The sequence below is a fragment of the Anser cygnoides genome, chromosome 4 (assembly GCF_040182565.1).
Source record: "Anser cygnoides isolate HZ-2024a breed goose chromosome 4, Taihu_goose_T2T_genome, whole genome shotgun sequence".
Classification (NCBI taxonomy): Eukaryota; Metazoa; Chordata; class Aves; order Anseriformes; family Anatidae; genus Anser; species Anser cygnoides.
In genome coordinates, this window is record NC_089876.1 from 23,194,299 (window position 1) to 23,208,471 (window position 14,173).

Genomic DNA, 14,173 nt, shown 5'->3' on the forward strand with positions numbered 1-14,173 from the left:
GATATCCACTCAACTCCCAACAAACCAACACAAATTTGAACTTATGCAAACTGACGATCAAGATTTTTGAAGTCATGTCTACTAGTTCTGAGATGCTTAATTTCAGACAGCTTGAAGACTGAGTTGGTATACAGGTGGCATGTTCACCTTCTGGAAGCCCAATCAATGGGAAAGAACTACGGAAATTATGTAAGCAAAAACCAGGGAGCCTAAATAATCTCTCGCTGAACAGGGAAGCCATCCCCAGTGCTATTCTGTTTGGCCATGCTTTTATGCAACATTTGGCAATTCACAGTCTACTCCATTAAGGTGTAGTGGTTAAGCTTGATATTGTCAAGGGAGCTGAGTAGTCAAGAAAATGCATGTTTGAATATCTTCCGTATGCATTATTAATTTAGCATCTTACAAATACATGAACACAAGCAGGTGAAGTAATAAAGTTCCACTCAGTCTCATACACTATGTTCAGATGTTTCACCAGACTACAATCAATATACTTTAACGCTGAATACATTGAATGAATTAGACTTGCCCTATGGGATTGAAATATCATGAATATTTCAACTCTGCTCTGAAAGATTCAGGTCATGAAATATATGGTGGGCTGGGGAGAAGTATATACTGTTCACAGCATCTTTGAAGTAGAAACTATCAGTGCCCAACGCTGCTAAGAGGACTATCAAAACAATAACATGCTCACTTCATAAATGTCACACATGAAAGGCACCAGAAAACAGTCTGAAGAAGAGAAAAACAGCAGCTGGACACACCAGCACACGGTAGATGATCCAAGTGCTCCTCTTAGAAGTACAAGTTTTGTTTTAAAGCGTTGGAAAGTCTTTAAAAGAAGTTTTAAAAGGTCACCAAAATATTTCAGTATAGTATAATATCACATTATGCTAAAAGTGTGGTGTTTTTTTTTAAATAGCATTTGACTCCAATTAAACAAAATATCACCGCATCTGAGCAGATTATGCTCTAATTCAGTACTGCTACGTATTTAAATTTTTTGCCCCCAAATGCCACTAAACTTTCCAAAGCATTGCATACAGAGTTTTCCCTCTAGATATTTAAATCAAACCAAAAAATACTGTATTTCCATTATATCAAACAAATAACCAAGCAGCACACTGAAAGCCAATAAAACTAGCACTATAATCCCACAGATTGTGGACCAGCGCTGGTACCAAGGGACGCAAATCAACAAAGTCAATGACAGTATTCCATGTTTTGATACTCCAGCAGAAATAAAGGAAAGCTAATATACAAGGTCCACAGGATGAAATATGTATAAAAGTCTCCATTTCAAAGTATTTTTAAAGAAGTTAAGTATTATTGGAATAGTCCCAGAACAATTTCCAACCACAAATCCACAGAAGGAATAGCATCCAGTAGCAGTCTGTGCACATACCCAAAAGCAAGCAGGGTTATTCACATAATTTACTATGAATATATCATCCAGCTCTAGACACAGTAAGGACTGAATTATTTGTACAACACTCATTTCTAACCTTAAGTGAACAGCTTTACAGACAGGCCACTAGGTCCAAAGACAGTTGTACAGCTGTATACATCCAATTACAATTTCATTTTCAAGTGGCTGCTCTGAATATATTTTATATATCAGTATAAATTGTTAATGTCTTTACAGTATTCAAATGCAACGTCCATAAAGCAAATTATGGCCACACAAAAAATACTGCACTAAGATGGTTGTGCTCCAATTTATAAAAATAATCAAAAAATTGGGAAGAGAAAGGCAAAAATAATAAAAATAGGTCTATTTTTTAACTCAGCTAAGAGCATAAAAATGCCTGAAATGATTTGAGCCAGACATGATAAGAAGGATTTGTTCACTGATGTTGCACTCCTGTTACAGCCTGCAGCGAATGTTTACAACCAAGCTATAACCCATAAAAATGGGATTTGATAATGGAAATGCTGAGAGACCCTTAGCTATAATGGGTCTGGCATGTACTGCTGTAAATACATATTGCATATGCTTTTTTCTAGGTATTCCATTTTATTTGATTGTTTCCATAAAGTAAGTCATACATGCACTGATATTGATTCTACATATTACAGCAGTAGGTTGATAAAACATTAGAGTAGAAGGCAATCTAACTTCCCTTTCGCATTTGTATTCTCTATCAGTACATGGCTGAAAATACTGTACAAAGCAACAAATAAAGACACACAGAAAAATCCAGATTTTCTCTGATCACATCATCACATCCAAGCCATCAACTTCATTGTTGCTCTTCATCAATTTTATATCAAGTAGTGACTTGGAGCAGATGGCTGAGAGCACAAAGACTATAAAAGCTGCTAGTGAGACCTGAGGAATCCCCAGAAAAATCCATCTTTGGAAAGAATGTGGGAGAATGAAGAGCTGGAAAACAGTATTCTCATTTTGATATTTTTAAGTGTATTTCAGCTCTTATTACAAAGCATATAGTTATCTCTAGTTTCACTTCATGAGCCCAGAACAGCTGGATTCCAAAAGTATTTCTCACAATGAGTTATATTTCACAAACAGAGTTTATCAGCAGTGACAACATAGCTTTCTAGCAATCATGAGAATTACATGTTTTCTACATACCTTCTTTATCTACTCGAAAGACGAAAGTCCTATGGGATGTAACAACTTCAAATTTATTCTCTCCATGAACTCTTACTGTTGCTATAGCAGAGAGCAGGATTATCCCCTTTGAGAACACTTCCTATAATAAAAACGCAATAGAAATAGTTAATAACTTTCACGGAACATTAAATGTCTCCCAGGTAGTATTACGCACCATGATGTTTCGGATGTTCATATCCTAAACTGTGCTGTGCTCCTAGAAGTTCACCATTTATTATTAACAAAATTGCATCAATTAGTAAACCACTTCACAACCCACACATAGCCCACTTCATTGTTACGTGTCTATGCACACTTACAGCTTTCTAAAATAGAGTAAAATCCCATGGTGAAATATAGTGCATGTGAGAGATATAACTTAACGAGTCATCTCATGACTCTACTATAGCAAAATATCAGTCTTAAATTTACAATTTTATGCCAAAGTAAATTGCATTGAGTATCTCACAGATCTTTATACATACACGCTCTTAACTGTAAAAACAAAATCGGGCAAGGAGGAAAAAAAGTGCTTTCTCTAGGGAGAAAATTCCAGAGAATTTATATGTTCCTTCCCCCATTTGTTCAGTGGTTAGCCAGTAATAAAGTAAATCCACTGATTTTATCTTTTACCCTGAATGGGAGGGTGGGGACAACTACTGTGCAAAAATCCATTGCCTTGTCATCGCTAACGAGGAACCTCTAGCTTGAATCAGGTGGGTACTTTTTTTTTCTAAATGAGACAGGAGGAAAGTGATCCCTCAAAAAATATAATTTGACATTGGAATAAATTTTTCTAAAGTTTCCTAATTTGCAACTTGAAATCGGGACAACTGAACTAAAACAACAGCAACATAGGAGAAGCGAATTGCTACCAGAACTTTCTCCAAGTCCTCTGGTCATCTTTTAACCTAATCAGCCTAAGCGTTACGAGGCGGTGGGGAAGGGCAAGAAAGCCCAAGCAGACATGCAATGCTTTGGAAATACTTCTGCACAACTCCTGGATTACAGAGTTGACACTGTTCCTCCTGTCCCCATATTTGCTTTGATCAATTGTGGGTTTTTTTGACCATGATAATTTCGGATATACTGCTAAGATTGATGATCCAGATGCAGTAAAATTCCAAGAGGGAGCTCCCCATAAAAGATGTATATTGTAATAACTTTCCTCTTGAAGCATAAATTATTATAATAGAGGAACCACTGTGAATGCTAAGCATGGAGGAGACACACAAGATACATTTTCTGTTTACTGAATTTAGTATAACACAGATTTTCACCAAATTCACACTTGCGTTGTTTTGCTGCTAGACACTAATATTTATCAATGAATACTGTTTGATCAACTGCAGTTTAGTAAAATATACAAAGACAGTGAACATGTTACTCAAGAGCTACTCTATCAGAATTATCTCAGTGTTGTGCATGTATTTTCATTATGGCTATACTTGTTTGAAGACAGACTTGAACACAGCTACTTCATATTTGTTAAAGAAGGTTGGATATTGTGTTAACTCTCAATAGAAAAACAAACTTATTACAGATGCTACTTCTAAAAGTGTTCAGATATAATTATATTACGGTGTTTGCAGGCATCTACTGGTTGTATTTGGTACTGTAAGAGAATAATTCAGACTGCTTTAAGTCACAGCTGCTTTATTCTACCTGCTTTGAAAATTTTCAGTCTCCTTTTAAGCTGAGTAGTTTTGGTTTTGTTATTTAATCATCCTTTTTAAAGCTTTGTTCTCCCCAAGGCATATGTATTTTCAAATACAGTTTAAACCACTGTAATTTCTCAATCTTATTTCTACAGCAGCGTCTGTTCCACATGCAAGAAATGCCTACTCTTTGAAACAGTGCAGACAAGACATTAGGCGATTTAAGAAAACAGAGAAACAACAACAAAAACAGACCCAAGAACCTCGCAGATATTTCTTCTGTTACCAGGTGGTCTATTCTACTTATAGGGCTGCTAAAAATTCTCTGATGGAACAATTTTCTAGTTTGGAAAGAAGAAAGTTTTGTTGAGAACATCTGCTTTGATGAAAATGTTTATTTTCAAATACAGCCCAATGGAGCCCTACCTCACCTGGTGTGTTTCAGAGCCAGACTGAAAGATCCTGGAAAACATAGTCCTGCACTGTTTCGGCTTTCCTTCCACAACAGATAAAACATGACCTAGTTCAAGAACAACAGTGATTGCCCTGTTTTGCAGTGAATTTCATTCTTTGTTATGCTTACATGCAGCATAACGCAACAAAATAAAGTTCTCCACATGAAAAAGCAAGACTTTCCTAAATCACAAATGTATTTGTCAAGGATCCTAAGATGTTTTTAAACAAAAACTTTGAATATCACCAGCAGTTTTGCCTTACCATAAAGTACATGTTAGAGCACTAGAGTTCTCCTGCCAAAACAAGGAAGAACTTTGAAAGAAATACTACACATACTGTGTATTTGAAAAAAATTCTGAAATTACACCTTCCGCTCTTCAGCTTGCTCTCACTTCAGTTGACCACATTCTGTTATGACAAAACCACACAGGATATTGCTGTGACCACATCAACTTGCTCAGAACCATAAATACAGGAGAAATGAGCAGCATCATCAATTCAAAGAAAAACAGTTCCCAGGTCACATGCCATTTGAAAAAAAAACACATTAAGCATTTTTTTCATATATAAATAGATATAAAAGGAAGTAGTCTGCATTTATTAGAAGATGACACACAGCTAGATCCAGATTAGAAAAAAAATCAAGTTTAAATCATTCCAAGGAGAATTTAGATAGAATAAGCAGACATTTTCTGGAACACTGCCCTCTCCGCCTTCCTTCCCCATCCTCCATGCATTTCACTCTTGATTAGACACTTGCACACTTCCCCTTGTTGAGAATCTCACTCCTCTCAAGTTTCTAATTTGAATGGCAAATAGAGCTGTTTAGTACGGGTAGTGTTTCTGGGTAAAACAAGCAGTTTTATTCTATTCACTCTACCCTTTTCTACTTGTAATAATCAGAAAAAATACCTGGGTAAGGATTGGTTTCCTTTTGAGAACTGTTTTTTAATTGATATTTGTGAAACCAAAAGTGTAACAATTCCTTTATAACATATTGTCTGTGTATTGGAATATCCTTGGACAAACACAGATTAGAACAGATGGATCTTGCCATTAAGATTGAGGTTAAGTGACAACTTCCTCGTTTAAACGTAACTAGACATACAGCTAGGAGGAGGGCCCTGTTGCCCACAGTGAACCATGGGGATATCCCTACCTTTATCAGAACCAGCTCCTGAGCTGCATGGAAGTATTGCCAGGTCTGCAAATACTTGCAGAACATGCTGATAACCATCTAACAGGCAATATGAATGCTCTCGGTGTGGGAGGAGGGATCCAACAAAGACCATTCTGCCAAAAAGCTCATGCTCTCCAGTGACTCCATTACTTACCCAAATCCCACTATGCACTCAGAACTATGGACAGACAACTGTTTTCCTCCTATCTGCAAAGTACTCCAAGAGTTTCATCAAATCCTCAGCTATCATCAGAATGCGCCTTCAGCTTCGCAGTTCTTGGATATAAAAAGGACTCACCAAGTTAACAAATCAGACACACAAATTTGAAATTGAACACACAGACCAACCAGTGACACTTTCAACTCCAGGAGTGTGGTTTTATACTCTGCTCAAGAAAAGGGAGAGAAGGAGTCTTCAAACAAAGACTCCTGCAAGTTCTTGATGGCCCAAACTATCACAGATATCTTTTAAATAGAGGATGCAGAGTTGAAAGCTTTTTAAGCAACTATGCCACATTAAATATTCCCTTCAACATACAGGATGATTTCTGGAATCTCCTATGACAGACAGCTGTATAATAAAGTCCTACTCTAGAGTTAGTGACCGCAAAGCAACCTCTAGTGACCTTCCAAAATAAATAAATAAACCCCCAGTGCAGAAACATGACTTAAAATTCTTTGAAATTAGCATTCTTTGCCTAATTATGCTACAGACAATGTTAAACAAATCCCAATGCCGTAGGATTTTTATTTATTTAAAAAGTCTCTTAACAACTAACTCTGCATTTCTGCTCGTCTAAAGCCCTGGTATGAATACCACATAGGGAGTAACATTTTTTGGTCTTTCCAACCCAGATGTTATTCCATCGTTCTCTTCATCTACATAATCATTTCTCCTAATGTAAGTGAGGAAAAATAAGCAAGCAAAAACAGGTTGTCTCATGTTCCTCATCAGTAGGCATAATAAGGCATGATGTAAATAATTTTTTGAGCTTGTTCACAATTCTCTAGACCCTCAGGATGTACACAGCCATTTTCTACTTTAGTTCTCCCCTTTCATAATCTGCTGAAATATTTCAAAAAGCATGCACATTATATAAAGCATCTGCAGAACACTTACTGATTATCACTGCCTAGCATAATGCTTGGGAACTTTTACCCTAAGTTGTATTTTGTTCTTAATTTAATATGCATCTTCAACAGGAAATGCTTTCCAGTGTTTCAAGCAATACACATGCATATAACCTCATTTCCAAACATGCACATTATACAATCATCTATCATTTTTGAATTTAACAAGTTCTGCATTTCTTCCAAAAGTGAATTAATCACAGAGCAACAGAAAAATAATTTAAGTCAGCTGAAGTGTATTAAATAGATAAATATAGGAAAAAGAAGAAAAAGGAAAATTTTTAGAAAAAAGAAGGCAAGGTTTAAAGATAGGTCTCAAAAAAGCAATGGTTTCTATTGTGAAAAACAACATCAAGCGCTCAGGTAAGTCTTTTCCAAGTGTCATATATTTTTTGAAAATTATTACTTACAAATCCATTTTTACATCATGTATCAGAAGAGAACTACTTAAATCAAGGCAACTCATGAGCCTGCAAATCTTTTGGTACGGATCAGTCCCTTAGGTACAGAAACAAACAAAGCCAGCCACTCACATTACAGTATTATGCTCCTTTTAAAGAGACACATTCAAATGTAAACTAGTCCCATGTTATGATTATTCCTAGAATACACAAAAGGAGAGACATTTATAATTAGAGACGAGGAAAGTGGCATGGAGTATTTGCTTTTAGAAGGTCTTCCAGGCCAAATTTTCCCTCAAAAAAAAAAAAAAAAACTAACATGCTGGGTTTCCATGACAAGACAGTTTGCAGCCACCAATGTAGCATTTGATCTCTTAAACATGTTTTTCATGGTCCTGTTCTCTTTTGCAGAATGCAGCAATGTCGCTCCTCCAATAAACTAAGAAGTTCTGAGGATATCTACCTGGAAATATCAGGAACACTAGCCCTTCTAGAAAACAAGAGGATGAAGAACACATGAAGCTCAAGGACACATTAAAATATCTAATAATACCTTATCCTTATTTTGCAGTTGAAGATATATTTAAGACAAATATTCATTAATAATTAATTCTTTATCATGTATATTACACACATGCATTTTGACCCAAGCATGTCACTTACCTTTTCATTATTGTAGTAAGAAATGCTGTCTCCATCAAACTTAACCCAGCGCTTCTGAAACATACGTTTGCTGTGAACCAAAAAATAATACAATTAAAATTACAAACAAGAACAAGCTTTTCAGAATATCACAAGTGCAAATTAATGAAAGGTAAAAATCACATTTAGCTTCCTGCATTTGGGCCTAAACATTCTAGAAATTAAAATTTACACCTTTTTAAAAGAATATTATTGATTTCAAATATAATAAACAATATCACTGGAGTTTTTATAATTCAGTAACTTCATTTTTTTTAAGCAAATTTCCCCTCTCTTTCCCCTCCCCATCCTCTTTATCATATCTGAAGTGACAAAGGAAAAAAAGAGCTTTCAATAATGTATTTTTGCTTGAATTTAACAGGTATAAAGGATGTTTTTACGGAAAGCAAAGGAATACTCTGAATACAGAGCATACCTTTCAGTGTTAAAAACTCTTAAGTTCATTTGCAAAAACAAAAACTGAGAATCTGAAGTGACCATCTCATTGACAGGTTCATGAGAAGTATATCTCTGTTTACATATTACGGTATGTAAACCATATAGAGTCAACCTCACCTGAGCACTCTCTTCCCTGGCCAATGAATAAGTATCAGTCACACCAATCATTCAACAAGTACAATGTAAAAATTCGTTTTCAACCTCTGTTATCAACTACAGATCAGTAACGAGAAGCTCATTTGATTATCTCAGTTTCCTGTTAATTTATGCTCTTATTTTATATATATATATAAAAAATATGAACCTGAAGCAGTCCATTACGCTCATTAAAAATGTTGGCAACCTATTAGTTATCATCTATAAAAATTTACATTCTAAAACCTATTAAACAAGTTAATTAAGCAAGCACAAGACCCTTCTCTAACAACTCTTTTCCCAATGTTATTTTCTTTACTATTAAAAGAACGCTCTGTTTTAGAATTAGGAGACTGCGATAGTTTATCAAAACTTCAATCAAATAGCAACTGGCTTAATTAACTTGTATTATATGACTACAATAAATCATCATCTTTTCTAACCTGGAAAAGCCAATGTAGAATTTGTTTTCCATTAAAATGTCAATAAACTTTGAGATGTTACAGAAAAGAAAAAATGTACCTAAGTGCCATGTAAAATGTAAACAAACTCAATGACTTTGCAATTTATAGTGAGTTCACTAAAAATAAAAGCTGTACTTTAAATGCAGTTTACAACAATTTAAGGAAACAGTGCATCTTCATTCCCCTGAGGACACACAAAATGCCAGATGTAAATAACAGCTTTATAAAAAAAGAAAATAGTAAAAAAAAAAAAAAAGTAAAAAAAAAAGAAACATTCAGCTGACAGGGACTGAAATCACAGAATCATTTAGGTTGGAAGAGACCTCCAAGATCACCTAGTTCAACCTCTGACCTAACACTAAGAAGTCCTCCACTAAGCCATATCACTAAGCTCAACATGTCAAGTCTTTAATGGCAGAACAAATCAGTTTTTTTTTTCTGCTTTGGTTGGTTTCTTTAAGTCTTCAGGTATCTGAGAAGTGGTATTGTTAGAAAGAAAAAAAATTAGCATTCATTAAACTGTTTAAAAACAACTCCTTGAAATTTAGCCAAGGAATATCACTGGTTTGAGGCTACTGATGCTGCAACTTTTCTACACAGTTCTACCAACTATTAATTTTGTGATTAATTCACTATCTTTTTCAAAGTAATATATTCTCATGCAGTACTTTACTTAAAGCCTTCACATTCAGTTTCAAACTCTATTCCTTCAAACATCACAGTATGAGTAAACCGGAATCTAGAACCATATTTTATATCACTCCATTAGCTAACTGCCAAAATTGAGGTATTAACTGCAACTCTTCTGAAAAGTGAATACACTTCTTTCAGTTCTGAAAAAAAGTAGTATAAACATACTATACTGGAGAAAAGACTATTTTGAGTCTATGTAAAATTGTTCTTTGATTTGTTACTAAAAGTACATAATGGCAATCCATAAAAGTTGATGAAACTTTTGAAACTGAATAAAAAGCACAAAAAAAACCATATAACTAGGTTTGTGCAGATTAAACCTATTTTGCCATTGCAGAATTTCAAACCAGATTTATTCCTCCTTGCTATTCAGCCTTAACAATATATCATAATAAAGCAAAAATAAAGAAATACGTCTTTGTGAGTCAGAACTCTTAAAAAACAAATGACAAAAAAACAGAAATTGCTATGTCACAGAGCTCCTTCCAGTGGGCTCAACCTAGAATGTATTCTCAAGCAATTTAATTCAATAACTTTTGTCAGTAAAGTGAAAAAAATATAATTGCTATAATAGTCAGAGTAATTATGATTATTATAGCCACAACTAATGAAAGGAAAGGCCAAACATTTTAATATCACCTTTCAAAGCAGCTAAACATGAAGTTCTAAGAACAAAGAATATAGAACTACTAAGGCTCAAGGAGAACTACAGTAAAAACATTACAGAACTAAAGGACAAAAGCTTTAATTTCTTGATGCTAGTGAAAGTCAGAAATGGACTGGAAAAGTTAAATTGTGCCAACCTTAAAAATGCAGAGAGGAGATGAAGAAAGTTATTAGAACAACTACAGAAGCAGAAACTACTGAAGAATTGTCTATTCAATTAGTTAAGGAGGTTAGAAGTATGTCAGAGTTTACTACATTTATGAAGGGAAGATCAGATAATATAGGGCTCTTTACACAATCTAAGAAGAGTGGGAATTTAAAGTACGTTAAATTAAAGTAGAAGAAACTTTAAACAATAATAGCAATTAAACAAGAGCTTTTTAAAGCTATAAACGTCCTAGTGAATCTGTTTTCCTTCTACTCTCTTTTTTACTATTTAAAATTTCAAAGTAAGACTCGTGCTCAGATTCCTCCATCAAAATTTAGGCACATTGATAAACTAAAGTAGGAGACTATTCACTGTAGATACATTTCTAAACTCAAAGCTTGATTTATATTCCTACGAGACTACACAACTCTGAAACCAATAGTGATTTTCAGTCAAGAAAATCACTAATTTGTATGTTCACAGCTAAACTGGTAAAGCAATATTTCAGAATCAGACCTTGGTTTTGCTCACAGAAAAGCAACGAAGATTCACAGATTGGAAATGTTGCTACAAATTAATTCTCGATTTTTCCACTACAGTTCATGAGTGGCAATCAACATTTTTCATAAAAACATCTTTCCTGAGCATACCTCCTAAATAAACTTTAGGATAGATAACAACATATCATTAAAAGTGAGAATGTAAAAGAAAAGCCCTGTGCTCTTGTGATAAAAGCAGTTCCCTTCTTCCCACCACAGTGACCCAAGAGCCTTTCATGCAAACATACATCTTTGCAATTACACAGTAATCACCACAAATACCATACCCTTGAGGGGATAATTTATCCAGCCATCCTGCTTTAAGCTTCTTTACTGATGGTCCATAAAAACAAGCATACGGTGTTATTGATTCATTTGCAATCGAAGTTTGAGCTCCGTCAAATTGCCGAAAATCCATTTGTTCACTGACCAAGAGATTTGAATCTCCACTTCGGTTCTTACTACAAGATGATGAGTGGCTTTTGGCTTTATTTTTCTTTTTCTTTAAAGGTAATGAACATTGATCCACAATAGAGTATACAGATTCACTTTCAAAATCTTCTGGTGCTAATGACTTGTTTTCCTGAGACAAGGGTTCATTTTTCACACATTCCTTTGTCTTCTCATCCTGATTAAGGGAACTAGAAAAAAAGTACACTTTAATCTAAGTGTATTGCTACAACGCATAACAAAGTATCAGTCAGAACAAATATTATTAAGACATTGCAAATGTGCTATAACATGTTTCATTTTGGGGATAACCAGAGGCTGAGCTAAACAGGGTATGTATCTTCAAACTATGACCTTAACTGAATCCTACTTTCTGAATAGGGCTGGTAGCGAGGTAACATCTGCTGGTTCCTCTAGAAACCTGAATATTAAAAAACTTTAAATTGAATTCTGCTTCCTCAGAAAACTAGATTTATTCATTTTAAAGTTCTGGAGGATTTGCGGTATCACCTTGCTCTTCAGTCTCTCACCCTTGTAAAGAATAAAGTAATTGTAAAAAGTAAAAAATTAAAGAATGTTTTTGTGTGTTTTGCTTTCTTTTTTTTTTTTTAAATGAGTAGACAGTGTATGAAAGTACTCAGAGATGGTTATCTAAGAGACATCTAAAAATAAAACGTGTGTCTTCCTGTGTGAAGAAAGGGACAAGACACCCCCCAAATCCACAAAACCTTCTGAAGCCCAGGTTAGACAGTCTTAGGACAGTCACCTCCTACGGAATGATGTGAAGGCTCAAATAGGAGAAAAATAAATAAATAGATGGACAGATAAATAAACAAAGTCACTGCTGGTGACCACCTTTCATAGGTAGAGCTCTACTTATTACATTACTAAATAATTCTTTCCTCTTTAAATTCTAGATTTATCTATAACTTATTTAATACCATGAATTCTTGTGAGAATAACGTTCTTCATTCATTTCTAGATCTGATTTCTTTTCACAAACCAGGAGTTCATTTCCATGAAGTTCCTAGAAAATATATATACCACAAAAAACATATGTAAGTGAAATAGTAAATTGTTTAAATTACTGTAGACATAAATCACACACAAACAGACCAACTAGCAAAGATACACTTTTCTAAATTTTCTAGTAATAGGCATCTGAAAGATTGTTTCAAAAAGTATTTTAAAAATGTTATTTTCAATATTTCCATTTTAATACTCAAAAATATTTGCACATAGTCCAAAATACCCAAGACAAATAAATTAAAAAACTCAGCACATAGAAATATTACTACTCTGACTTTTATTTCTTGAAGCACAATTGAGTATTATTTTTACACTGAAATTTTCTAAACTCAAGAGCCACAAGTTACATGCATCTTAAGTATACCATTTATGATTTGCTACTGTTAGCCTATCTTTCATGTCAATATTTCTCTGAATTAAATGTACAGCCTTCATGGTACAAAGATAAAACAGAGGTAAATTCAAATTCCTACAGTAAGACTGCTAAACATATCTAGTATCTTCTTGCCAGGCTCTTCTTCCTAAAAGGCACATTTATGAATGTTTAGAAATCTTTATCAGAAACTGCTTGGAGTGTACAAAATGTCAAGGTTAACACTGCTCAAGAACATTACACTCCATACTTTCTAAACTTGATCTGACAATCATACTGCATTACTAAGCTTCTCAAGATTCATCTTTCTTCCTTTTAAAAAATAAAACATAAAAAAATGAACAGCTACATGCTTTATGACGGAAACAATTTAATTTACTCATTTAAACTTTGAAGTGTATGTCACAAAGCTGAAAAGAGCCAGAAAAAAGCGGATACGCTTTCACAACTGTTGCCATTTTTTCTTCCCCCAGAAGCAGCATCTCATTTATATTTGAGGGCTGTGCCTAGGCAACATGAAAAGACAAGCTTAAAAAAGGGCACAGCTAAAAGCTGAGTATTTGTACTCTACAGAAAAAACTGGGGAAGATATAGGCTGCTAATAGGATAACCCTTAAGGAACTTTTTGACCTCCTCTGCCAACCAGATAGTTTGTTAAAAAAAAAAAAAAGAAAAAACACCCCTCCAAAAAACACACCAACACACACCACACACTATTAGCTATGTTGTAGCACCAAGGATTAGATGATGATGATGAAAAACACTCCTATATTTGCAAAACAAACAAAAACAGAAAACCGACGAGCAACCTGTCTGCTACTTGCAAAATGCCTGAAATACTCATCACAAAAGGAGGTGAAATGGCAGTATCACATTTTTATGCAACAGCCAAGAGACTAATGCCATCACCCAGGAAGCATCTTTAAGTTAGATGCTAAACATTTTTACTCTATTATTTTCACCTGCTCATCATGATGCAGCCCCAGGCTGCTCAGATGGATGAACCATGCCCACTGTGTACGGGTACACAGCTGCACCTCCTGCTCCCTCTCATGACCCATTACGATACCAGTTTACATCCTGCCTT

The 14,173-nt window shown here is 34.7% G+C and overlaps 1 protein-coding gene across 8 annotated transcripts in view; it reads right to left on the reverse strand.

Moving 5' to 3' along the window:
* ARAP2 (ArfGAP with RhoGAP domain, ankyrin repeat and PH domain 2) overlaps positions 1-14,173 on the reverse strand; it is a 130,562-nt gene that overhangs the window by 97,085 nt on the left and 19,304 nt on the right. For all 8 annotated transcript variants that reach the window (XR_007158149.2, XM_048047690.2, XM_048047693.2 and 5 more), the window contains 4 exons: positions 12,626-12,711; positions 11,522-11,875; positions 8,113-8,182; positions 2,603-2,723 (listed from right to left, as the gene is read on the reverse strand). Coding sequence is in view for 7 of the 8 variants with exons in the window: in XM_048047690.2 (XP_047903647.2) it covers positions 2,603-2,723; positions 8,113-8,182; positions 11,522-11,875; positions 12,626-12,711 (631 nt within the window). In the remaining variant the exon portion in view is untranslated. The remainder of the gene's footprint in view (positions 1-2,602; positions 2,724-8,112; positions 8,183-11,521; positions 11,876-12,625; positions 12,712-14,173) is intronic.